Source organism: Rhinolophus sinicus, linkage group LG02, assembly GCF_036562045.2.
Source record: "Rhinolophus sinicus isolate RSC01 linkage group LG02, ASM3656204v1, whole genome shotgun sequence".
Classification (NCBI taxonomy): domain Eukaryota; kingdom Metazoa; phylum Chordata; class Mammalia; order Chiroptera; family Rhinolophidae; genus Rhinolophus; species Rhinolophus sinicus.
Window position 1 is genome coordinate 160,356,498 of NC_133752.1, and position 26,290 is coordinate 160,382,787.

Here is a 26,290-nt window from a genome sequence, read left to right on the forward strand (position 1 = left end):
GGAAATGTTGGAAGCAAAAATTTAGGCTTTAAGAGGCACAATTACAGTGATAATGTAAGTAAAAAGTAATTATCTGACAATTTGGGAAAAGGTAAAATAATTTATGTTTTCAAAAGTCTGATACAATTAAAATTGACTTTGTCTAAGTAGCATTTATTAAATATTTGTTGTGTACAGGACATTTGGCTATTTCATACATAACATCAGGACTCAGTTTGTCCAAAAGTGAGCTCATCGTCACTCTCCCCCAACCCTGAGCCTGCTCCTCCTCTGTTCCCTAGCTCAAGCCCAAATGACTGCCCAAATTGTACTTTAGAATGAAGTGTGAACTTCTTAACATGGCTTATAAAACCCTTCATGTTGCCCGTCACTTTATCTTTTACCATTCTTACCTTTGTGTTTTACACTCCAGCCATACTGAAATTCTTTCAGCTTCATGAACAGGTCATGCTCTCTTTTCTGAGCCTTTAAAATACTGTATTTCTGCCTGGGCCACTCTTCTTCCCCTTTATACCCTGGCTGATTTGTGCTCTTTCTTCAGGTCTCAGCTTGCATGTCCTTCCTCCAGAAAGTGTCCCTGGTACTACCAGGCTGGATGCGGTGGTCCTCCTGTGTGCCTTTATCAATATTGTGCTGCTTAGACATACACTCTATCACATCATATTGCAATTCTTTGTTTACATATGTTTTTTCCCCCATCTAGAGTGTAAGCTAAGTGAGGCCAGAGACTGTATCTCTTACTTATCACTACGTCCTTAGCATGTAGCAGGTTTGGGAATGCATGGATGCATAGGTGCTGTGCCTCATTTCCTATAACTCACAGTGTAGCAAGGGGGACCCACAGTAATACAGTGGCTGTGGTATTATGTGTAATACTTCAGACTGTGGTAGTATGCCACAGTGTGGAGGACAGTAGTTGAAAAAATGTTTCATGAGGTAAAGATTTTCATTAAAGTGGTTAAAATGAGTTCTCACCTCCAAAAAAAGGTAATTATGAGAGGTGATAGAAGTATTATCTCATCTTATTGTGGTACTAATTTCACAGTCTATACACGTATCAAATCATCACATTGTGTACCTTAAATTTACACAATATTATACGTCAACTATCTCAATAAAGCTGGGGGGGGAGTTGTTAAAATGAAAAGTTTGACCAAGGGGTAAATGGTAAAAACCACTTATCTAAAATCTCATGCTGAATAAGTGAGACCTTACTGTATTAAAAATACTTTTTCATTTGAAAAAGGAGCCCAGAGAAACAAGTCATAGCATATATACTTCTATATTTTAAACATTTAATTTACATGCTTTATAGATCTATTTTAAATTAAACTTTGAACCATATGAAATTATTATTTCATAGTCAAATGTGAGCCATTTTATATAGTTCAACCTTCTAATATAGATGAAATTGCTGATTTTCTTGGAGGAGAGGAATTACTGATGATGTTATTCTTTTGTTTTCAGTATGCGTTGCCTCTTCAACTGGTGAATAACCAAACCATGACAGCATGGATGGAGATCTTTCGAACTATTATTGACAGGACAGTTCCTCCTGTAAGAAACGGCTTCTTTTCCTAAGAAAAATTGGGAAAACTTGGGTTTAGAATATTTGTGTTGGACTGATTTATTATCCTAGCCTATTTGGAGAGAAAATTACAATTATAATAAAAATAATATGTAATTATTTTTAGAAAGTTCAGATAAGTAAAACTAATAAAATAATAACTATATTTAATCCTAAAAATGATAAAACCATTTTTAAAAATTGGTATTTATTCCTCTAGCCTTTTTTTCTCTGTGTGTATGTACTTTATAAAAATGGTATACATTTTTATAATTATGAATATCATTTCTGTTGGTAGCTTCATTTGCTGGATGTTTAGGTTTAGTTTTTTTAGTGTTTTAGCTATAAGGATGTAGTAAAATTTTTATGTACACACATCATTATTTTCCTTGGATAGACTTCTAGAAGTATTCAAGGATTTGTCAGATCTTGCAAAAGCGCTCTCCCGAAACATTGTCCTGGCTTGTACTTTAATAAGCAGTGATTGAGAATATCTCTTATATAAAATCCTGTTTGCCAGTTTGATGGGGGAAGATGGTGAATCATTTATCTGTAGTAATAATGGTTTATTTCACCTATCAAATTAACTGAAATAATGAACCAAATTAAATTAAAAATATCAAATGTTTTAAAATTTAAACTTGTCTTCAAATGTGCAGTATTTTTTTCTTTTATTCATATCTTGGGACAAATTATATTCAAGTTTAATTTATTTACATAAATGCACAGAACTTAGTGAACAATTCAGTGAATTTTGACAAACATACACTTGTGTTCCTATCAAGCAGATCAAGATATAGAACCTTTCTGTCAGGCCAGAGTTTCCTCATATGACATGATATTTTGTTTTTGTTTTCTACTTATTTGGGCCTTTTGAAGTTAGGAGATAAATGTGAACAACATTGTTTAATTGAAATTTGCTTTGCTTATTTAATTCCTACCTACCACTCTATAAGATGGAATTTACATTTGTGTGGCTATCTAAATTCAGTTAATATCACTTAATCTAGATCAAGATTTCTGCCTTTGTCATTCACATAAACCCTTTTATTATGGAGAAATTTAATCTGGGTGTTTTTGTCCTTTTAGGAGACCCTGCAAATTGATGAGGATGATAGACCAGAACTAGTCTGGTGGAAGTGTAAGAAGTGGGCACTACATATTGTAGCTCGTCTTTTTGAACGGTAATTCTGTTTATTAGATTTACAATCTGATGGTCAGTATCTCAGTATTGGATATAATAAAATTGGATACCGTGTTTCCCCAAAAATAAGACCTAGCCGGACCATCAGCTCTAATGTGTCTTTTGGAGCAAAAGTTAATACAAGACCCGGTATTATATTGTATTGTATTATATTATATTATATTATATTATATTATATTATATTATATTATATTATACCCGGCATTATATTATACCTGGTCTTATATTATTTTAAAATAAGACTGGGTCTTATATTAATTTTTGCTCCAAAAGACGCCTTAGAGCTGATGGTCCGGCTAGGTCTTATTTTCGGGGAAACATGCTCGATCCCTTGATGTGCCATAGTATATGATTATTTGTCTTTAGAGCCATAGAGGGCAAAAAGTCACCCTCTATTTGTTTTAAAGTAGGCTTAACTGTGATCATTGACTTTGAGATCATAATGAGGTGGTTGATCTTCTCTGAATTGTTCTATTCTTTGTAAAAAGAATGGAAAAGTGACATTGTTAAACTCATTGGAAATATCCAGGAATTGTACAGGAAGGAGCTTGGCTATTCAAATTTACTTACAGAGGCATTTATTAAAAAAATGTATACATCAGATAAAACAGTTTTATTTGTAATATTTGTCCTTTATGAGCTCTTGATTAAGTAGGTGGAAGCCTCTCTCTGAAATTTTAAGTTGACCCAGAATCTAAATACAGCTCATCATGATTTCATTATGGAATTTGTGAAAAAAGAGGAAAGTTTTCTGCCCCAATAGAATACATTTTTCAACAAGGCACTGTATTTAAACTAGTGGACATGCTTGTTTTTAAAATTCTTGGTATTTAAACACTTTTTTCTTTGTATTTTAAGATATGGAAGCCCAGGAAATGTCACAAAAGAATACTTTGAATTTTCTGAATTCTTTTTGAAAACCTATGCAGTAGGAATTCAGCAGGTAATAAACTTTTATGCTTTTCACATAGAAGGATAGTTACTACTGACAGTTAAGTCATTTCTATCCATTTAAACATAGGTTACAAACATATTAATACGATATATATTTATAGGGCAGTTCTGGGAATCTAATATAGTGCGATCAGAACCAAGTGGCCTAGGGCAGCTACCACAAGAAGTGACTTTCCAGACTCCTAGAGGCCGGATCCAATCAAACCTTTTAAGTTTGTTGACACTGGTATAGCAGTCACCAGTATTAAACTGGGTTCTTTTATTAACTCTCTGATCTCTTATGAGTTTCTTATTAGAGAAACTTTGAGTCTCACTTCTTTGTTCCAGTCTTTTTATATCAGAAGAATTATAGAATACATATCGATCTATTTCCAAAGGAGTTGAGCTCAGAAGTTAAGACCTTCAGCTGAGAGCTTAAAACATTTTTTGCGGAAGTTTGGGAACTATTCTATACAGTGGAAATTAGGAGTTCTTGAGAAATAATCTAGGTTGATATTAATATTTAAAAACTTGGGCATGAAGATTGGTTGGTCTGTGTTGCCATTTGAATCATATTTATATTTCAGCAAATAAAATTTAATAACTATTGAGCACTCTCTGTGTTAGGACCATATTGAAGAAGCAAAGATTAATCATAGTACAAGACTTTAATGATAGAGAGGGTGTTTCTAGATTTTTATAATGTTATGCAGATTAGTCTTCTTCATTGTCAGTGATATAGTTAAATACTTCAAACCTGTAGTCTTAGAATACGTCCTTTCATAGATTATCATTTTGTTTAGTATCATTTTATGGATTATCACTTCTAAAAAGTACCTTGCAACAGTTCAGGAAAGCTATGGCTGTAATTTTCTCACAAATTATTTTGTTGGCCTGTGAGGCAGTCTGTAGGAAAAAGTAGTGAGTAATGAATAAAATTTTTTTTTTTTTAATAAAATTTTATGTCCAGCAATTCACTATGGATATTAACATAATCAGGAAGCTGGTCAGCATTGTCTTCTGCTCTTTCCACTGCTGTTAAACTCATTAAACATCCTAAAGTTGATGCCTTCTTGAAATGTGTTCAGTAGAGTTTTTCCAGTGTCCGTGAATTTCATACCATCGCATCCATGTCATAAACTTTGTACCTTGGTTATTTAAGGTATATAGTCCTAGTATTTAAAAATAGCTTTCTTTTCAAACACTTTTCTTTTCTTTAGTCTTATATCTCATCTCCCACCACTTTGTATGAGCCACAACTGTATTAGGAAGAATCGTGTTCAATAGCATCCATTTTTATCCTGCGCTGCAGAAGGGGCGTCTAGGTGAGGGTAGGACTTCTGACCACTTTTATAAACCTGAATTTTACGTCACTTGAACTGAATTTATGTTCTGAATTTACAAATTCAGTACATGTGTTGAAAGAACTCTTTTTATTTATTCAGTAGTTCAGTTATAAGTTTGCTGTAGTGAAGAGCTCTGGAGATGAGGAATTACAAGACTGGGGCTTTGTTGTAGTGCCACCTCTGACTGAAGGCCCTGGGGACAATCATGGCTGCTTCGGGCATGGTTTTCTCCTTATAAAAAAATCTTTTTTTTTCAATCAATTAAAAAAAATAACTTCTCAGTTTTGTGTTATGTTTACAAAGACTTTCTGTAGTCTAAGATTATAAAATAAAATTCTTCCAGGTTTTCTTCTAGGAATTTCATGCTTTCTTTTTTGTTGTTATTGAAATACGTCCCTTCTGGAATTTCTTTTGGTATGATGTTTAGTTAGCGAACCAACTTCTTTTTTTTTTTTCAGATGGCTAATCAGTTGTCACAATACTACTTTTTGAATCACTTACTGTTTCTCTTCCAATTTGAAATGCACCATGTTATCAAATATTAAAATCTGTTTGTGATATCTGTTGCTGTATGGGTGTTTTTAATGTTCATTTATCCAAGTCTGTTGTTGTTATTATTTTTTAACAGCAGTCTTAATTTATTTGAAGAGCTAGTATGTAGAATGAGTTTAGACTTATTCTGAGTTCTACAGGTTGGAAGTAGGAACTGATTTGAAATTACAGTGAGATACTCTTCAGTTCAATATAACATGGACCTATCTAATAATTAAATCTTCCCATGAGCGTTCTCACAAAATATTGATTTCCCTAAAAATCTGTTAGTTTTTATCTTTATGGATTCTGGGTTTTATATGCCTAAAGTGCCCCTCCTTTTCATCTTAAAATTGTTCATGTTCTCCTATACTTTCTCTTTCTATTTTCCTATAGGTACTGCTAAAAATTTTAGACCAATATAGACAGAAAGAGTATGTAGCCCCCCGTGTTCTTCAGCAAGCATTCAACTATCTCAACCAAGGAATTGTTCATTCTGTCACGTGGAAGCAGATGAAGCCACACATACAGGTTAGTGTCAGGGAGCAGTTTTCCAAAGTTATTCTCTGGTTAAATTAGGTTTTCCAGGCAAAGTAAATGTTACTAATTCCATATTTTATATTGAATATATTTTAATTTTCATTATTAATTTTAAATATGTGCAGTCTTGTATCTGATACGAAGGGCTTGGAAATTTAAATATGTGAGAAGAGTGAAAACTTCAAGTTTTATGAGTTGGAAGACTTGGATTCAGTTGATCTTGCTTAATTGTTTATTCGAAGGTAGAATTCAGAAATTAAAGGTTGTTAAAGAACAAATGAGAATGAAAAATTGTGAACCATTAATAAATTTTTATTTTTATTCAGATAATTTGGGTAATTCAAAGATGGTATTGCTCTTAAACTATAAATTTTTTTTTGCTCTTAAACTATAAATTTTTAAATTTTCTAATCTAAAATGGTATCTAAAAAGGAAAATAAATTCTTTTTCTTTGTCTTTGGTGTCCAGGATAGAATTTGTTTAGTGTTTTCGTATTATAGGTCTTACAAATATAGTATCTTTTGCATTGTTTTCTGTGGATATCTTAATATTTACCTAATCTCTTGGATAAAATAGGGATCATTTATTTGAAGTTTATAAAGAAACTGATTTACTTACTGTGTTCCTGTAAAGGAACTTGTGATAGCATTTTTCCTTCTAGTTGGTGCCTTTGGCCTTATTTTTACATGGCTGTAATGTACCAATAAGAAAACGCCAATCCTTTTTTCTCTTAGAAATATTTAATTTATTTAAGAGATGATCCTGTTCTTACTTATGTAATTGTTAGAGCACGAAAGGTCTTAGCAGAGCATTAGCAGTGTATATAGAGGCTATTAGATGTAGGTTTTTCTTTTCCCCCTGAAACTTGCATTTGTAGAGTAGGAAATTAGGTTTTTGAAAATGGAAGAAGAAAAGAAAATTTTAATATTGTTGATATGTTGACATTTAGGACCAAAATGGAAATGTAAAAATGTTCACAATAAGAAATATAATAGTAAATGTAACCTTGGTTTGATATTTGTTTCTCTTCCTTAAAGAATCAAGGTATGTTTAATATTGATTTGTCAGTAAAACTTTATTATCCCTGCTGTTGCTTCAAAGAATAGCATTTACATTTAACTCTTCCTCTATATCTTTTATCAATTGTTATTTAAAAACAATCTTATGGTTTAATAGACCCCCTCACCCCCTCCCTGCCTTCACCCTAGGCTCTTGCTTTCACCTTAGCCAATGCAAGCTTAATGCAAAGATTAATATAGCAGTTTGGAAAACTAATGTCACAAAAGCTGTCAGTAAATACATCATTAGTATTTCCCAAATTTGAAGACAATACCCATTTGTTGTTTTGTTTTTTTCCCTTCTTAGAACATCTCTGAAGATGTGATTTTTTCTGTGATGTGTTATAAAGATGAGGATGAAGAGCTGTGGCAAGAAGATCCATATGAGTATATAAGGATGAAATTTGGTAATCAAGATGATTTTATTCCTCATCAGTTCCTGGATATGTAAAGTAATAGAACTAAATTCATATTTTAAAGCAGATTTTATTACTTTGTTAAATTCCCAGAGTTCTACTTTGCATGATAAACTCTGAAACTCAGTAGAGTTTGATGTTCTTTTGAACCAATGGACTTGAGACCTTTGGGTGTGGGAGATGGAAAGCCGCTTTATTCATTCCTCTTGTGGATGGATGGTGAAGCAGTCATGGAGCCATCTGTAACTTTTTCTGTTATGATGCTGACCCTTTTTTGTGCCTTTTGGGATACCCATTCGTAGATTGGGTTGTGTTCAGTCTAGGAGACCCTTGGATTTCTGCATATTTTAGGAGCACCCCAATTTAGTTTGCCTCCTTATCCTAGAGATTAAGTATTCCACAAAGGAATGAGATTACCTGCAATGGCCCCACTGTGTGGCTCAGTTCTCTCGGGGTCCTTTTAGCTTAGCTTTTCCTGGAAGCTATTGAACTATGTAGATTGCCAGAGTTCATTCTCATTTATCCCCGGTTTAAATCAATTGCTTCAGGGAATACTCAGGCACTTAACACAGCAAAATGTTATGTGTGCACCTCTTTTTCTCCTACAATTTAGAGCTTTCTGAGGTCAGGGGCTTTATCTTACTTATTTGTTTTATTTTGCATTCTCCATCCCTTCTACACCTCTATATTCTTCTACTAGTGTTTGGCTTTAGTCTTCAATAAGTGTTGAAATAAATAACTGATAAAACTAGCATTGCCCAAGGCATGCTGAAGGTGCTGTGGTAACAGTGCTTTTTCCTTGTTGGGCCAGGTGTCTCTGGCTACTTGAGTTAAGCATGCTGGTATACATGCTAGATTATTGGACTATGTTGTTATTACAGTTCTTTGTGTTTAATATTATTTGATTCAGGAAGTGAGGAAGTGTCTCTTCTCTTGGAGACAAAGTACAGGAAAAGCAAATGAATGAGAAACAGTGTTTACCATCTGCATTATCCCTCCATTCTACAGTTTCCTTTTGAAAATCATTACACCTGGGCATGATTTGTTATTTCCTCTTCCTAGTGCTTTTGCTTTCCTAGGAGCAGAATGGTTAGCCAATCTTCTGTCTTTTTCAAGGCATTCTTTTAATATTTAGGTTTTTTCTAAAACCTGTGTTCTTTGAATGTGCACAGTATTTGTTTAGCTTTCAGAAAGCTACCATTATTTCACTTATTCTTCATATCAAGTAAGATAGTGTCCGGTTTTTAGAAATAAAATAATTAAGAGCTGTGAGTGTTGATTGGCAGAATTTGCATGTTATTGATTAAAAGAGAATATGGATAACTCAAGACTAGCCGAAGTACTTTTCCCTTAACCACTTCCTTCTCTGGACTAGAGTACAGTGACTATTGTTTGATATGTATGTTTTACTTTTGGATAACTACAGGGAAGAACAATTATGGCAGTACTTTTCTTTTTATGTTTTTGTCACTTGCAATTATTTATATGAACAAAACTTTCCTATCTTAATGTATTGACTGATGTTGATAATAAAGTTCTAGATTTGGTAAAAAGTACAAGAGCTTTGATGTTAAGGCCGACTGAACGCTGGCTTGGTTGCTTAACTCGTGTGACTGTTGTCAAATTATATAACTTCTCTGAGATGCAATGTTTTCAGCTATAAAATGGGCAATGGTAATAGTACTGGATGGATAAAGTGTGATAATGCACATAACTAACTGCTTTAACTGCTTAGTGTACAATACCACATGCTTGTAAAATCTTCGTATAGTGCCTGGCACAGAGTAAGTACTCAAAAAATGTTAGTTATTAGTATTATAATGTTTGCATTTTATATTTTCAGGCAAAGACTTAGGTTTTGTTTTATTTTTATATTTAAATATGGATATATCAGATACTTCTCAAGTTTTCATATTCTTGTATAAAACTGCTTATTCTGAAATTTGAAAATGTTGATTGTAGTTAAGTGATATGTTTTAAATAGGTGTATTTGCAACAAATACCCATTGAGTACCTGCTAAATATACCTGTTGACAGAGCCAAATGCTGTCCTAGTAGTCCCTTAAGACTTTTACACTTGCTGGTTTCTCTGCTTAGAGAGCTTTATCTTTAGATTTCCATGTAGAGATTTCTCCCTCATTCATTCAGTGTTACCTTCTTGGAAAATTGGAGAGGCTTTCCTGACACCCTGTTTAAACTAGCAGCTCACACTCTCTCTCTCTTCCTCTGTACCCTGTTGTTGTACATTTGTTCTTAGCCTGACCTGTTGTGTGTGTGTGTGTGTGTGTGTAATGTTTCGTTCTCTCACCTCATAAGCTCCATGAAAACCTTATTGTTTGATCTTTGTGTCCCCCAGAGCCTAGAACAGTGCCTGGCACATAGCAAGCACTAAATACATTTTTGTTGTTTTTTGATAGAGATAAAGCACTTTTCTTGTCCTCAGACAAAAGATATGCCTACAATGTATTGTTTCCTTTAATATGATTGTTTAGAAGACAGCCTATAGAGTTTGATAAATACTTTTGTGCATGAAAACACTGATACATCCTTAGCTTTTTTATGCTGTAAACCAGTGTCATCTGTAGACTTTTTTATTTCTTGGTTTTGGAATAGTGACTAATCAGGTTTAAAATCTATAGTAAGTAATTGCATTTTTACTAACATGGTTTAACCTTTTAAAATCTTAGATATTTTTGAAGATTATGCTTCTCCTACCACAGCAGCCCAGACACTCTTATATACTGCTGCAAAGAAAAGAAAAGAGGTATATAGTTATTCTTTTTAAACCCAAAACTGAAAAGTGGCCTGTATTGATTTGACACTGTAATATAACCCTAGTATTTGAAAAATTGTATTATTAGCTATAATGTGTCACTTCAAGAATATTTTTCTGTCCTAGTAAGGGAAAATAGTTGTTTTGTTTTATTAATTATAATTGCTTGGTAAAACACAGTAAAATGGCTTTAATTTTGAAAATTTGTGCATCATATTTAATACTATAGTAAGTCAATGAAAGCTAATATAGACTAAAATGGATTCTTCTATTTCTTTAGGTATTGCCCAAAATGATGGCATTCTGTTATCAAATCCTAACAGACCCGAACTTTGATCCTAGGAAGAAAGATGGAGCCCTGCATGTGATTGGTTCCCTAGCTGATATTTTACTGAAGGTTAAGCTACTGAAAATTTAATTTACTTAAAACTGTGAAGCACAGGCAAATGAGAGAATATGAAAGTTATGGGTAATTTAAAGCTAGAAACTGCTTCTGCGTAATTGAGTTGACTGTAAATATCCTTTTTTCTGTCACCTGTTTCTTTAGTTAAAATGAATATTTGACAAATGAAAATTTGCTAGTTTTTCAGTATGAAACTGTTGCTGTGTAAGAAAGGAATATTATGACTATTTCAACAAAAATCAATCAGTATATCAAATTATATTTAAGGTACTATTCTGACTTGTTTTAAAACATGCAATATGTAGGTCAAGTAATTTTACAAAATTGTAAATAGAAGTAAGTATAAATCATAATATACTTTATTAGGATGTGATTTTTATATATGATAAAGACATTAAGTTGAAATTTAATTTCTATTTTCTAACAGAAAAGTTTATTCAAGGACCAAATGGAGTTGTTACTGCAGAATCATGTATTTCCATTATTATTGTCTAACTTGGGATATCTTCGAGCTAGAGTAAGTTTTCCACGTTTTCATTATGTATCTTAAAATCTTCATTTGTAAGGTCATTATTGAACTAAATGTTTTTGGATAAATTGACATATATTGGGTGAAATGAAATCAATTAGAATGTCCCTTATGGTCATTCTAAATAAAGAATAAGCTGAATAAAGAATGAACTAGGGACCGGCTCGGTGGCTCAGGCGATTAGAGCTCTGTGCTCCTAATTCCGAAGGCTGCCGGTTCGATTCCCACATGGGCCAGTGGGCTCTCAACCACAAGGTTGCCAGTTCAATTCCTCGACTCTCGCAAGGGATGGTGGGCTCTGCCCCCTGCAACTAAGATTGAACATGGCACCTTAAGCTGAGCTGCCTCCCGGATGGCTCAGTTGGTTGGAGCGCATTCTCTCATCCACAAGGTTGCCAGTTCAATTCCTCGAGTCCTGCAAGGGATGGTATGCAGCGCCCCCTGCAACTAAAATTGAACACGGCACCTTGAGCTGAGCTGCCACTGAGCTCCCGGATGGCTCAGTCTGTTGGAGCGCTGGCTCTCAACCACAAGGTTGCCAGTTCAATTCCTCGAGTCCCGCAAGGGATGGTGGGCTCTGCCCACTGCAACTAAGATTGAACATGGCACCTTGAGCTGAGCTGCCGCTGAGCTCCCGGATGGCTCAGTTGGTTGGGGCGTGTCCTCTCAACCACAAGGTTGCCGGTTAGACTCCCGGCAAGGGATGGTGGGCTGTGCCCCCTGCAACTAGCAGTGGCAACTGGACCTGGAGCTGAGCTGCACCCTCCACAACTAAGACTGAAAGGACAACAACTTGAAGCTGAACGGCACCCTCCAGAACTAAGATTGAAAGGACAACAACTTGACTTGGAAAAAAGAAGTCCTGGAAGTACACACTGTTCCCCAGTAAAGTCCCGTTCCCCTTCCCCAATAAAAATATCTTAAAAAAAAAAAAAAAGAAAAGAAAAAAAATGAACTAGTAAGTAAAGGGATTTATGGATTTTAACTCCAGCTGTTTTCATTTTTCACCCTAGCCTCACTTGTTGCATATGTAAAACATGCCGTGCACGGGATGCTTATGAAATCTAAGTTCATAAACTGATTAATTTTCAGAGTCCAAAAATGGCATGAAATTCTGGTTTGGCTAAAAACTTGATTATGATTTCTAGTATATTAAGTACATAGGCCTTAGCAAAATGGAGAAAATAATCCATGTAAACTTATTTGTGTTCTAAGTGTACATTAATTCTGGAATCAGTGTGGAGAAATAAAAATAGAACTTTAATTCAGGAGCCTAGTATGTATCTTTATAACTATGTCAATACACAAAAAAATGTCTTGCTAAAATCAACATATATTAAAAATGCCTTATACACTTGAAAGCATTTTACAAACAGAAATTGTCACTGGAGAAATATTTGGGCAAAGGTAGATTAGAGGTGCTGAGGGCACAGAACTGCTGCTATCTTTGGCAGGCTGTGTGAATTGTAATTCTCTTGCTGAAAGTTTGTGGTAATGCAAATTAATTATTGTTGATTGTGTTTTATGTACTTACAGAATTTTAAAAAGTAATAATATGATTATGTGGTCTAATAGTTTAAAATTTGGTAATCTATTATAGGATTTAAACTTCTTCATACGTTATGTGACTGAAAAAAAGGAAGTTTGCTAAGCCAGTTAGTGTAAGAGAAAATAATATTTCATTTGTTTGCTGTAAAGGCCAGCAAATGAATGTCAAACATTGCTTTGTAGTAGCGTTTTACATATAAGTAATAAATTAGTTGTGAATCGTAATATTTACTGAAAGTGTAAATAGGCCTTATTTTTTAAGAGACACTTAAACTTGGCTCTGTTTTCTTTTTCCTGTGAAAAATACTATCTTAGATAGGTAATTTAGAAGTAATAGAACTGTATTTTAATAAAAAGACTGGGAAATCCAGAAGTTAGCAACTACCGTTAATATGCTACTTCCAAAAACAAGCAGTACTGGGTAGAATTAATGGTATTTCACTTAATGAGAAGTTCTTGTGTGCACGACTTTATTACAGAATGCCATAATCCTAATAGTTCCCTACTTACTTTCTTCTTATAGTCCTGTTGGGTGCTTCATGCATTTAGTTCTTTGAAGTTTCATAATGAGCTCAATCTAAGAAATGCAGTTGAATTAGCAAAGAAGAGCCTGATTGAAGATAAGGAGATGCCTGTCAAAGTTGAAGCTGCCCTTGCCCTTCAGTCATTAATTTCTAACCAGACACAAGGTAAAGCCAAAATTACCTTTTAGAAGATTTGTTTGTTTATTTATTGACATGGTCTTCTCAAATAGTTTTGTTAATTTTCTCCCCTAATAAGGATGATTCTCTAAGTCTGAAGTTTTAGAGTTTGGATTTCTGAGCTTTTGCTCCCTCAGAATTTTATAGGAGTTTGTTCTTGCCCTTTAGAGGAGTTACTTTTGACTGTGGTTTCCAGAAATATTTTAGATTAGGAAACAGGTTGATAATTGTTGGGCACTAGGGTAGACTGGGAATCAAGAGACCTGGTGTCTCGTTTTGATTGCACTCCTAATTTCCCATGTAAATCTGGGCAAGGCACATGATCTGCCAAGGCTTGGATTTCCATACATTTAAATTTAAGGTGGGTGGGACTAGATGACTTCAAGGTTCCTTTCAACTCTAAGATGTTGTGATTCTGCTAGTTCTGAAAGTAGCAAGTTGTATTTCTAGTGAGTGATAACACAGATATATCATTTGTTAGAAGAATATTCTGTTCAAAGTTCAAATAAACCTTTGAAAGGAAACGTGAACCTAGGTTACCTCTGTTCAACAATGTTTGAATGGAGGTCTGAATATTGTATAAGAAGGTGGGGGGAGGATGGTGAATAGAGATGGGGTGGGGTAAGGAATGGGCGCCATAGTATTGGGCATAGTTTTTATGTACATGATCTTTTATGCTTGTATCCTGGTATCATGTTCATGTTCTATAAATCATGTCAGCAACAGAGCATATGTGTAATTGGAATTTCTCAGTAGGGGTTGTTGGCATTTTGGGCTGGACAGTTCTTTCCTGTGCAGGACTGATTATCCTTATATTACTCATGGGAAAATTGAAATATTGGTGAAGATTATTTTAGTACAGCTTTGTAATGTGTTCACCACAGAGCAAGTATCTATCTAGAACCTGTTACCCTGTATCACTTTACCTTGTGACTAAGTTAATTCTTTTTATTGCTTGTGAATGGCTAAATTTTTTTTAACTGATTTTGTTTGTTTTATTGCATTAGCTAAAGAATATATGAAGCCGCATGTGAGGCCTATTATGCAGGAGCTGTTACACATTGTTAGAGAGACAGAAAATGATGACGTAACTAATGTTATCCAGAAGATGATATGTGAATACAGTCAAGAAGTAGCCTCAATTGCTGTTGATATGACCCAACACTTGGTAAGAGTGGGGCAGTGTTATATTAGTTGGGTATAAAGGCCTTGAATAATCTAAATAAATTGAACTCCAAAATTTGGAATTCAGTTTTATAGGTAACTGTAATGTTAATGTAAAAAGGTGTGTGCTCTTATAATTTTGGCAGTTGTTAATTTTTATAGTTAATTAGATTGAAATCTAGTCACATTTAGGGTTCTTTTCATCTGTAATATTCTGCGATTTTATAATGATGGATCTTAATGTGAAGCTTCTAAATTTTCACTTTCTGAGCTTTGAATCTTGAAACGCATTTTCTTCATTTCTGGGCAATTTCTTGTGGTACTTCTTTGATGAATTTCTCCCTAGCATTTTCTCTAGTCTATAGTTGTGATGTGGAATATTGGGCCAGGATAGAGTTTCTAATTTCCTTACCTTTTCTCTCCTGTCTTCCTTATCTGTTCTTTTTGTTTCATTTTCTAGGTGATTCCTTAACTTTGTCTTCTAAACCTTCTATCCAATTTTTCAATTGAGTATATTACTAGATTTCAGTTTTCCTAGATTTTGGATTTATTTGTTTAATGACAAACAGAATTTAAATATTGGTTATCTGATTTCAATAGCTAATGTACATTCCACTCCAGTGACTACATGAGGAAAAAAATAGCTATACTGGTATTTAAAACATAACAGGTTCTAGCATTGATTCACTTGACAATGTGCATAACTTAAAGTTTGAGCAATGCTGATATTTACATGTGTGATACAGTCCTTTTGTTAACTTAAATAGTGAGGGGTGGATATGACAGTACTACTTGTTGAATATGTTTTTGTTATTTTCATAGGCTGAGATATTTGGTAAAGTTCTTCAAAGTGACGAATATGAAGAAGTCGAAGACAAAACAGTAATGGCTATGGGACTTTTACACACCATTGATACTATCCTGACAGTTGTAGAAGATCATAAAGAGGTGGGATTTCTTTATTTTGGTTTTTCATTATAGTAACATTAAACTTATATGAAGAATGGGCATACATTTTAAAGTCTTGACTTTTAAATTGCTAGTTAGTTATGTTGCTGGATTTAGAAAATTATCTTCAGATTTTAAAGACACATATTAAATGACTTCAGGGAAATAGTATATGTGGTTGTAGAGTATATAGTATATCTGAGTTCAGTTGAGCACATCTGCTATGTGCCAGGCTGGGTTTTTGGGGAATACCAAATTGAGTAAGACATGAGTTCTGCCTTCTGGAACCCATAGTTTAGTCTTCTTGGTAGAGAGTGATAGCCATTTAGTCACAGTGGCAAATATTAAAGCATAGAACAAAATTCTGATGCAACAAATATTATGAGAATGGAAGGGAAGAAGAACTTAAAACATCATCGTACCTAAACTGAATTCCAGACCAGTATTGGGATAAGAATTTGTTTAGACAGCCATCAGGTGCTTTCACATTCATTAGCTGATAGAATCTTACCTAAGTCACCATGACATAGATAGAGCAGGTAATAGTAGTGTCCTTTGGCAGAAGTGAAAAACAAGGTTCAGGTAGAATATCAAGAGACTTGTTCATGGTCACAGAATTTTGAGTTTGCAGTCAAATTATTCTGATAATATATCAGTTTATCCCCATTTAAAAACTGCTGCTCTCCTTCCCAAGTATCATATAGCCTTTCCTTAACTCAGATTTGTGTTCGTTACTTCTATTAGCTCAAGTTGACTCGTTTGGCAGTGATCGCAGCTCTTGTTTTATACAGTGAGGACTTAGGAAGCAGGTGCCGGTTCTTTAAATAGCATTGTTAAACCCTGTGGCTCTTGATTTTTCCTGTGTTTATCACACACCAGTGGAAGATTACCAGATTCTTAAACACAGTTCGATATTCTTCTCCTGGGCAGACCTTCTTTCACCTAAAAGCCTTAATGTGAATTTTAATTTCTGTATTCATTATTTTAGTTTTGTATCCATGTTGAAACTGTATGGGCCTCTTGGAAACAGTGAGATGTTCCAAATTAAATTACAACAAGAATACTTAAGGATAATTCTTTCACCTTATGCACAGAACTTGTATTTTAAATTTGAAGAGAAATCACATAGTCAGTTTTCTCTAGTATGTGTGTGTGTGGAGGATGACCAGTAGTAGAATGAGCAGCAGGATTATTTTGAGAACTAAACAGCGTTTGATCTTTTTGTTTTAATTTTTTTACCCTTGATGTTACATTTATTTTGGATATCAAATAAAGTTAAAGGAGGATGCGAACTTATTGTGAATATCAAGAGAGGCAAGGGTTAAAATTGAGACACACTAATCAAACCCAGCTTCCTTATTTACAGATGAAAAAACTTAAAGCCTTCTGCTACATGGCTTTACCAAGGTCATAGATAATTAGAGCAAAACAAGGACTAGAATCTTGGTCTCCTAATTGCTTCTCCTATGAGTTTGAATTTTAGCTTGTTAAAAGCAAGCTTTGAAAATATTTTTCCTAAAAAGGAAAAATCACATGTGCATGAATACATGTAAAATTACTTAATGTGTGAAGAGAACAATTAAAAATTTAAAGCAGATGCTTAAGCATATGCAGTTTTGCTTAATGGTTTTAAATATAGTGACACATTTTTAAACTGGGAAATCTTGGATCATTTGAATTTGAAGACAATAGTTTAAGCTGAATATTAAAAGAATATGCTTGAAAGTTGAAATAGGATTCTTAGATGAAAAATGTAACCCATAATGGATTTTAACTTTTACTTATTTAAAGAATATTTAGTACAAACATGTTGAAAAATTCCAAAGGGGTGAAAAGATATTTAGTGGAATTTCACCTTCTCACTCAGCTCCCCAGTCATCTGATTCTTCTCTCAAGGAGGTAGCACCCCTTTACCAGGTTTTTTGTATAATTTCAGAGGTTTTTCTATTATAATATCCAGACAAAAAGTGAGTGTGTGTGTATATATATATATATATATATATATATATATTTAATGATAATGATAGCATACAGTTTTTCTCTGCCATTTTTAACTTAATATATCTTGGTGATCCTTCCATATTAGTCAATAAAATTACATATTTTTAATAGTTTCATAATGTCACTTTGTATGCTATATCGTTTATTTAACTAGTCCCTTGTTAATGGATGTAATTTAACTATCTCTTGTTAAGTAGAAATTTGCTTGTTACTAATCACAAATGTTGCTGAAATGAATGGCCTTTTACATGGCATTTTGCACATGTAATAATATATCTAGAGGGCAAATTCATTTAAATGGAATTGCTGGATCAAAGGGTATATGTACAAGTTTGAAGGATATTGCTAACTTGTCCTTCATAATATGTACCAATCTACACCAAATCAATGCAAAGTTCCCACTTTTTGATTATTGCCAGTCTGATAGGCAAAAAGTGTTAATCTTGTGCTTAGAATTTGTACTCTTATTATGTATTAGAATGAACATCCTTTATAATCTTAAAATCCATTTATATTTTTTTCTTAATCTTTGCCTTTCTGTTGATTTGATTTCATGTGAAGGGACTTTTATCTTTGTCTGTGATACCATTTGAAAATATTTCACTGAATTTTTCATTTATCTTTGACTTCCCCCTGCTCTATGCAGAGATTTAAAATTTTTGAAACTAAGTGACTGTTTATTTCTGCTTTCTGGACTTTGAGTCACTTTCCCTCTTCAAGATTATACACACATTCTTTTTCTTCTAGTTATGTCTTAAGTCTTAACATTGAAATCTTTGATCCATTAGGAATTTATTTTTGTATGAAATATGAAGGTAAGAGACTAATTTGTAATTTTATCGTGGACTTAACTCCCATTTCCATCATTGGTTTACTTTGCAGAATTTTCTGGTGTTCTTGCATGTTTAATTTTTCACATGAACTTTAGAAGTAACTTTTCAAGTTCTCTCAAAACAGTCCTGTTGGTATTTTTATTGGAATAATGTTAAAATTTATAGATTAACTTAAGGGTTATTGTGATGAATTTTAAACTAAATGTTTAAAACTTGTCTTTAGGTTACTCAGCAGTTAGAGAATATCTGTCTACGGATCATTGATCTTGTTTTACAGAAACATGTAATCGGTAAGTTTAACGTTTGAGTAAAAAGGTAAATTGAGAATTTAAAAAAAATTGATTAACTTCCAGTGCATTTTTAGTCCTTTAAATTCAACAAGATTGACAGTTTTGAGAAAGAAGATTGCATTCGCTTCAATTTTTGGATATACTATCTAATATCTGTATCTTCATTTAGAGAGAAACTTAATATATCCAATTATGAATTTCTGGTCTTAGAATTTTTAAAGGGCAGATAATTTAAAATTTTACATTTTTAGAAACCAGGAACTGGGATGAGTTTAGGCAAGGTTATTTTAATCTGGGATTGAAAAATGTGAAATGATAGGCATATGGCTTATCAGAAGTGTGACTTAATTGCTGTTCTATTAGCTATTGTAGTGCCTGACTTCTGAATAGAATCAGTAACTAATGCTGGGTATAATAAACTGATGGGAGTTAGTAGAGGAGGCTACTTTTCCATAGTATCCAAGCATTTTGCAGATACTAGCCCTAAGGCATTTAGGCAGGAGGAAGATGCAGTATGTAGTATGCAGACAGATAGAAATGTAAAAGGGTGAGATTAAAAATGTCCTAATATGATCTTCTTCCATCTCAGTGGATTATCTTGCACACTGCCTAGGGTTCATACCCCTTACTTTTGAAGTCATTGCTATAAAACAGCTATAAAGCAGTAGATCTCAAACTTTGGTGTGCATAAGAATCACCGAGGAGCTAGTTAAAATGAAGATTCCTGGACGGTAACCCCAGAGATTCTGATTCTTAGTCTGAGGCAGTGCCCAGGAATCTGCATTTTTACTGAATATTTCAGGTGATTCTCATTCAAGTGAAACAGTAACTTGGAGGTGCTTTCTCCTAATAGGATCCTTGGAGACAAGTGCTTTTCTTTACTTTCTTACTAGAGCACATACAAAACATGTAGCATAATCTAGTAGCGAGAAAAGAATAGTCACTAGTAGTTGCAGGAAATTAGGTACTAATGTTTAAGCCCTTGCTATTATAGAAACAAAAGGAATTCTTAATGAAAGTGTTACACTAGTAAATGGAATGATATATGTGAGATTATTGGAGTCTTGTTTTATTTTACTCCTTATAGCTCCCAAGGTCAACTTTTATACTTTAGCAAAGCATCAGTTTGCATAAAGATTATACAAGTAAGGATATTACAGTAGTCCCCCCTTATCCTCAGGGGATATTGTTCCAAGACCCCCATTGGATGCCTGAAACCACGGATAGCACTGAACCCTATGTATACTATGTTTTATCCTATACACGAATGCCTATGATAAAGTTTAATTTATAAATTAAACACAATAAGAGATTAACAACAACAATAATCAAATAGAATCATTGTAACAATATACTGTAATAAAAGTTATGGGAATGGCTTTGGGGCCATTATTAAGTAAAATAAGAGTTAGTTGAACATCAGCCCTGTGACACTGCAATAGTTGATCTACCAATCGAGAAGGCTGCTAAGTAAGGGGCAAGGAGTATATGCAGTGTGGATACTCTGGAAAAGGATGATTCATGTCCTAGGCGACGCAGGACTGGAATGTGTGAGATTTCATCATGCTGCTGAGAACAACGCATAATTTAAAACTTATGAATTGTTTATATCTGGATTTTTCCATTTAATATTTTCAGACTGCAGTTGACTGTAGGTAACTGAAACTATAGATAAGGGAGTACTACTGTATTGAAGTTATTTAAGTATTATACTAAGACACAGGAAAAGAGATATAAAAATTGTTATATACTTAAAATGCATTTAAAAAGGAAGGCAGAGAAGTTTTTCATCTTTCAATTGCTTACGTGTTCTAGAACTACAAATATTTGTTTTCATTCTCGGTAGCGAGAAGAATTATTTTGTGATAACTCATCTGTACTTTTCAGATCTTGAATTATTATTGTTATTGGAGAAGATGTTAAAATTGGGAAGGTGATAAGCTCCAAAGAATATGTTGACTTATATCCTTAGTCGTAGAAGAGATTGTAACTGAAAATTCTCCTTTTAAATTTAAAGTAATCTTGAGGAGGAAAACTGAAGTAAAGCAAAGGGAAATAGTTTATACCAAACTTCTGTAATCTGCCTATGCCAGCTATTTGATTTGAGCAGTTACAACATTAGAATGTTAAGAAAAGGAAAGGGACCTATTTCTTGGGTGAGTGGGCAGAAGAGAAAACCATGGAAAGAAGTGCCTGTTCCCTCTAATATCCCATCCCAAGTCCCAAAGTGATGGATGATTTCTTTTGTGTTTTTAGTTGTGATGCATTTAGTGTTCATGGCCCTTTTTGAACCAATGTTTGGCAGTATAAGATCTCAGATAAAAAATACTGTTCTGGAAGATGCCATGGGTTGGATCTGTTATTCCAGAATCCCCACCACAGCAGTCTGACCATGTTTATATCCTCGGTCCAGTCTCTTTTCATTATCCCACTGTTTCTGCCTCTTTTTCCTGTTTTCATTTTGCTAATTTACTTATAATAATTTTGTTATTAGAAGGCAGGCTTAACTATTACTGCTTTAACTGCTTAACTGCTTGGTCTTATATAGGAAGTCAAACTTAGTAAAGCTATCCTACCCTAACAGATAGTCTTCTTGGTTGAGAAAAATTGAAATAACTTCTGGTCCATTGAAGTATAAATGGAATTTAGTGGAAGGATAGTTAGTAGCTCACTGAGTCAGTGGGAAGGCTGGCGGTGGCTAGAGCCAGCCGATTCTGCCATAGAAATGGTCCACTTAGAAGGCCTGTGCTGTCTCTGTCAGCACTGGGTCCAGACTCCGATAGTCACAAAAAATAATCTGTAACAGCTTCATCCTCCTAGTTTCTCCCTCAAGCTTCAGAGTCCTCTTCTTGTGCATCTGAGTGGCCCGGTCATACACGTGTTGCAGCTGTCAAGGGTGTGAGAGGAAATACTGGGCCCCTCTTCTGTCTTTAGGCTTCCTGTTGGGAAGCGGCATTTGCTCTTCTTTTTTCATCTTCCAAGGTGGGGTGATGATGAACAGAACTTTCAGATATTTTATATTCAGATAATTTGTTGTTTTCCAAGCGATTGTCTTACATAACCAGTTATTTCCCATTATTTGTGATTTCCCTCTTATTTTGCTTTCAGGAAGGCAAATATCTGTATAACTAGCTTTTGAATATATTGTTTTAAGTAACGCTACAGAAAAAAAAACTTAATTCAGGTTTCCAAGGCAAATATTAGTTCTTTTTTTTTTTCTCCCTCCCTGCCCCAGTTCTTTTTAATAAGAGGAAAAGAAAAACTTTGAAGTTAGATATTTTTGCTCAATGAGATAGTAGGAATTATTTGAAATTTTTATGTTGAGGTTTATGTTTTCTGATTGTATGTTTAGATAAAATTTCCTTTTTACTGAGAGTAATAAGAAATATATATTCAAATACCAGAACATTCCCTTTAGACCCCATTTCTATAATGCTTTATAGTGGGTATAATTGTCTTGAGGTAAATTGAAAAATACTGTACAATTTCTACAAGTTATGTAAATTGACAAAATACTGTCCAGTGTACATAGCTTGTAGAAATATGTGAGACGGGCAGATATTTTAGCATAGCTTAGTTAAGCTCTGCAAAGAATATTAATTATTTCTAAATTTAAAATCCTGTTCATGAGATATATATGATAATGTGTATCCATTTTTATTATAGTTTTATAAGTATAAACTATATTTTATATATCACAAATTATTAAAAAAATTACGTTTTCGCAGAGTAAGTAAGTTTAGTAAAAACAAATCTTTGCCTTGTCTTACTGAGTAGGGGACAAGTCTTGGTAAGAAATGAAAGGTGGAAAATATATGTAGCTGAAGACGTAAATATTGAGAAAGGGATGCTCAAAAATACGTTGGATATAAGAGTAATTAATATGCGTTAGCGAATAGCCTAAATCCTGTCCCATGTGGTCTTTGTGCTTAATTTTTGCTATTTCCTCGCATTCTAACTAGAGATTTTCTTCTTTCTAGAATTCTATGAAGAAATTCTTTCACTGGCATATAGTTTAACCTGCCATGGTATTTCCCCTGAAATGTGGCAGCTTCTAGGTATATTATATAAGGTGTTTCAGCAGGATTGTTTTGAATATTTTACAGGTATGGCTTTGACCACTCAACATTTTTGCTTTTCTATGTCTAGATATTATTTCCTTAGACACTTGAAGTAGAGACAGATGATTCCACTGCTAATCAGAAAATAATTGTTCTTATTCCCCTGTCGAATGAAGGGTGGGGCTATAATGGCAGTGTTGTTCAGCCTCAGGGATATGGGTAACTATTTTCTATTGTATCTTAAATTAGTTTGCAATCAGAGCATATTTTTCATACATTAATACAGTTAATATTTTCGGAGTACTGGTTATATTTCAAGCACGGTTCTAAGCTCAGCAACACATCAGTGAATTAAATAGACCTTGCTCTTTCGATGTCTCCATTTTAGTGAGGGGAGAAAAGAAGTGAGGAAACACACAGACAAGCAAGAAAATATGCAGCACGTCAGATGATGATGACGAGTGCTGTGGAAACAAGGAAAATTCAGAGCAATCACTGCAATAAATGATGAGGATTTTAATCTTTCTGGTCCACATTTTCCTCATCTATAAATAGGGCAGATTTATCACTTTTGTTTCTAGCGTTTTGTGGTTGTAAAGGAAAATAGTAATGTGTGGGTGTAACAGAAATTTGGTTTCAATGGCAATAATTTATTTCTACTCCTGTTACTCACGTCTCATTGGGATTTTGAAATTTTTTTCCAGACATGATGCCTCTCCTGCATAATTATGTGACAATAGATACAAATACTTTATTATCAAATCCGAAGCATTTAGAAATACTTTTTACAATGTGTAGAAAGGTAAGCATGTCCTAATCAGTTGTTTTAATGGTTCTTACTAATATTTGAATATTTTACTGCAGGACACTCTCAATTTGTTTCCTATACATTTAGTTCTGTATTTCCTACATCAGCATATTTTTGTCATTTTGTTTTTTTTAATGGAGCTTTGATATAATTTGAAAATTTCATATTGTGTGTTATGCTAAGAATGTTTGCCACTTTTATAGCTGTCTATAATGTTCAAGGTAGATAATTTTTGTGTTTTTTTCTTTCAAAAATGCAAACTTGCTACTTGATTAAAGAAAGTGTTAGGAAAATAGCCACACAATTTGTTGATCATTGATTTTTATTTTAATTGAATGTATTTATTGGAAGTCACTAGGTATAGGTAATTTGAATATAAATAATGTAAGACAAAAAATTGAAATAGTTGGGAAAACAGCATCATTTAGCTCAATCCAGGATAATTTATAAACCACACACATAATGGCAACTGTTATATTTATGCACAAACATGATTGTCTACTATGTTATCTTTGTCATAGGTTAGATTTGGCCCTCTATTGGTTATAGCTTGGAATCACTGATGACTAAATAATGCTTCCCTTCTCCATTAGGTGAACATGTGTATATACATAAATATAAAACTGTATTGCTTAGAGCTGGCAGATTTTAGAAAGCTCAAATAGCCAGACCTCAAAGTTTGGCTTTGGAGTTGGGAGTAAAATACTAGTGCACAACTTGTTTTCCTCACTGGAAGAGATGCGTACCAGGATCTGTTAAGAGCACTGCACTGATAATCAGTGCACCTGATTTAGATCTCAGTTAAGTTAAAAAGAGCCTGAGAGATTTGGTGAACGCACTAAGTTTCATCACGTATAAACTGTAGGAGTAGGATCATAATTTTTAAAAGATTCATTTAGCTCTGTAATAGCCCAGCTTGTTAAATCATAATCACCTGGCAGTCTTCAATTTTTCCTAAGTTATAGTGACACCAGCTAGTGAGGAAAAGGGGACGAGAAAGGGACAAGCAGAAAACGTAACAGTTCTACATATTCCATTAGTAACTGACAGGTGCTTTGTGTTATAGCAGCTAGAGTAAAAGTGATATTTACAATGATGTCACTATACTTGTCAAGTAGTTACAATATATTTCACATTCTTGGTTTTAATAGTAACTAATACTTACTGAACTCTTAACCATATACCAGGTATTTCCTAGCGCTTTATACAGGTAAACTTATCTAATCTTGACTGCATTCTGAGGAAGGTATCACTTTTTTGTCAAAGAGGAGACTGAACCCCAGTTTCTTGCATTGTGCCTGAAGTTCAGTAAATTGTCCTAAGTCACATAGCTACTATGTGTTGGAGCCAGATTTGAACCCAGGTAGTGTAGAAAGGTAAGCATGTCCTGCACTTTTAATTTAATTTTTAAATTATTGAAATATACCGGGGGTGCCAGAAAAATGTATACAAGTGGACACTGACTGGTCAATGTTGCTCAAGCAGTAGTTTGCTGTAATCAGAAGTGTCTGGACGCTGATGGTAACCACTTTGAGCACCTCTTGTAATTGCAGAAGTCAAACGTGATTTGTATTCATCTTTTGTTATCGGTATATATTATTACAATTTTAATAGTTTTTTCCTTTCTTAAAATATATATACATCTTTTTTTGGCACTCGCTGTATTTTGTTCTCATTTGCACGAGGGGCGAACAAAATCAGCAAACTGAAAAAAAAGTAAATGCAATTTTGGGAAAAGGGAGTGATTTTTTTTCTGTCTATATCGTAAAGCCCCATGAGGTAGATGTATTATTGTCCTGCTTTTACAGGTGGGGACATTAAGACACAGAGGTTAAGTAGCTTTTCTAAAAACACACCTAGTAAGTGGTAGAACTGGGATTTGAAGCAAGCATTTTGGTTCCAGTGCCCATTCACATTTTGAATCTAGATACACAGCCCTGGAGGTAGAATTTTAAATTTATGTACATAGGGTTGATTCTTGGCTTTGGCCACCACCTGCTTGCTGTTCACCTCATTGATCCATCTGTTTTCTAGCTTCCAAAATTTTAAAGCTGTCTTCTTTTTTCCTTTTCTCCATCTTTGTGGATATATGCCTCTAAAGTCTCTTTATTTTTATTTTAATGGCCTTTTGGGGAGAAATAAAATTAAACAGGAGTGTTCAATCTGTTATCTTACCTGGAACTTCTTTTTAATTCAGTTTTCTTAAATTGTATTTATCTAGGAAATTATCCAGTTCATTTAAGTTTATAAATACAAAAGGAACAGAGTGTTCCCCATTGTATTCTCTTTTCAGTCTCTCCTTTATTTATATTTATACATTTTTCATTCCTAATATTTTTAAATTTTGTTTTCTTTGCTTTTTTTAAAAAATAATTTTTATAAAACTTGTCTATTTCATTGTCTTTTTCCAATAAATCTGGTTTTGGTTTCTCTCTGTTACCTCTTTTTGTCTGTATTTTAAATTTCTGTCTCACCTTTATTCTTTGGGTAAAGTGTTCTTTTATGTCTTGTTTGAACTCTTAATTAATTATTCCATCTTTCTTCTTTTTCTTTTTTAACTTTTATTAGCATTTATTTGATGCTGAATTTACTCCCGGGCCTTAAGTTTTTGTTTCTTCAGTTTCTTCTGAGAGATC

General features: G+C 33.8%; 1 protein-coding gene across 3 annotated transcripts in view; it reads left to right on the forward strand.

Annotated features, from left to right (window-relative positions):
- Positions 1 to 26,290, forward strand: part of IPO8 (importin 8) — a 60,219-nt gene that overhangs the window by 16,720 nt on the left and 17,209 nt on the right. For 2 of the 3 annotated variants that reach the window (XM_019737141.2, XM_074325859.1), the window contains 14 exons: positions 1,468 to 1,557; positions 2,657 to 2,751; positions 3,630 to 3,714; positions 5,978 to 6,112; positions 7,487 to 7,586; positions 10,283 to 10,359; positions 10,649 to 10,765; positions 11,199 to 11,288; positions 13,372 to 13,537; positions 14,557 to 14,717; positions 15,536 to 15,661; positions 18,719 to 18,785; positions 22,766 to 22,891; positions 23,551 to 23,648. In XM_019737141.2, the coding sequence (XP_019592700.2) occupies positions 1,468 to 1,557; positions 2,657 to 2,751; positions 3,630 to 3,714; positions 5,978 to 6,112; positions 7,487 to 7,586; positions 10,283 to 10,359; positions 10,649 to 10,765; positions 11,199 to 11,288; positions 13,372 to 13,537; positions 14,557 to 14,717; positions 15,536 to 15,661; positions 18,719 to 18,785; positions 22,766 to 22,891; positions 23,551 to 23,648 (1,533 nt within the window). The remainder of the gene's footprint in view (positions 1 to 1,467; positions 1,558 to 2,656; positions 2,752 to 3,629; positions 3,715 to 5,977; positions 6,113 to 7,486; positions 7,587 to 10,282; positions 10,360 to 10,648; positions 10,766 to 11,198; positions 11,289 to 13,371; positions 13,538 to 14,556; positions 14,718 to 15,535; positions 15,662 to 18,718; positions 18,786 to 22,765; positions 22,892 to 23,550; positions 23,649 to 26,290) is intronic. The other variant, XM_019737152.2, reaches the window with a different exon arrangement.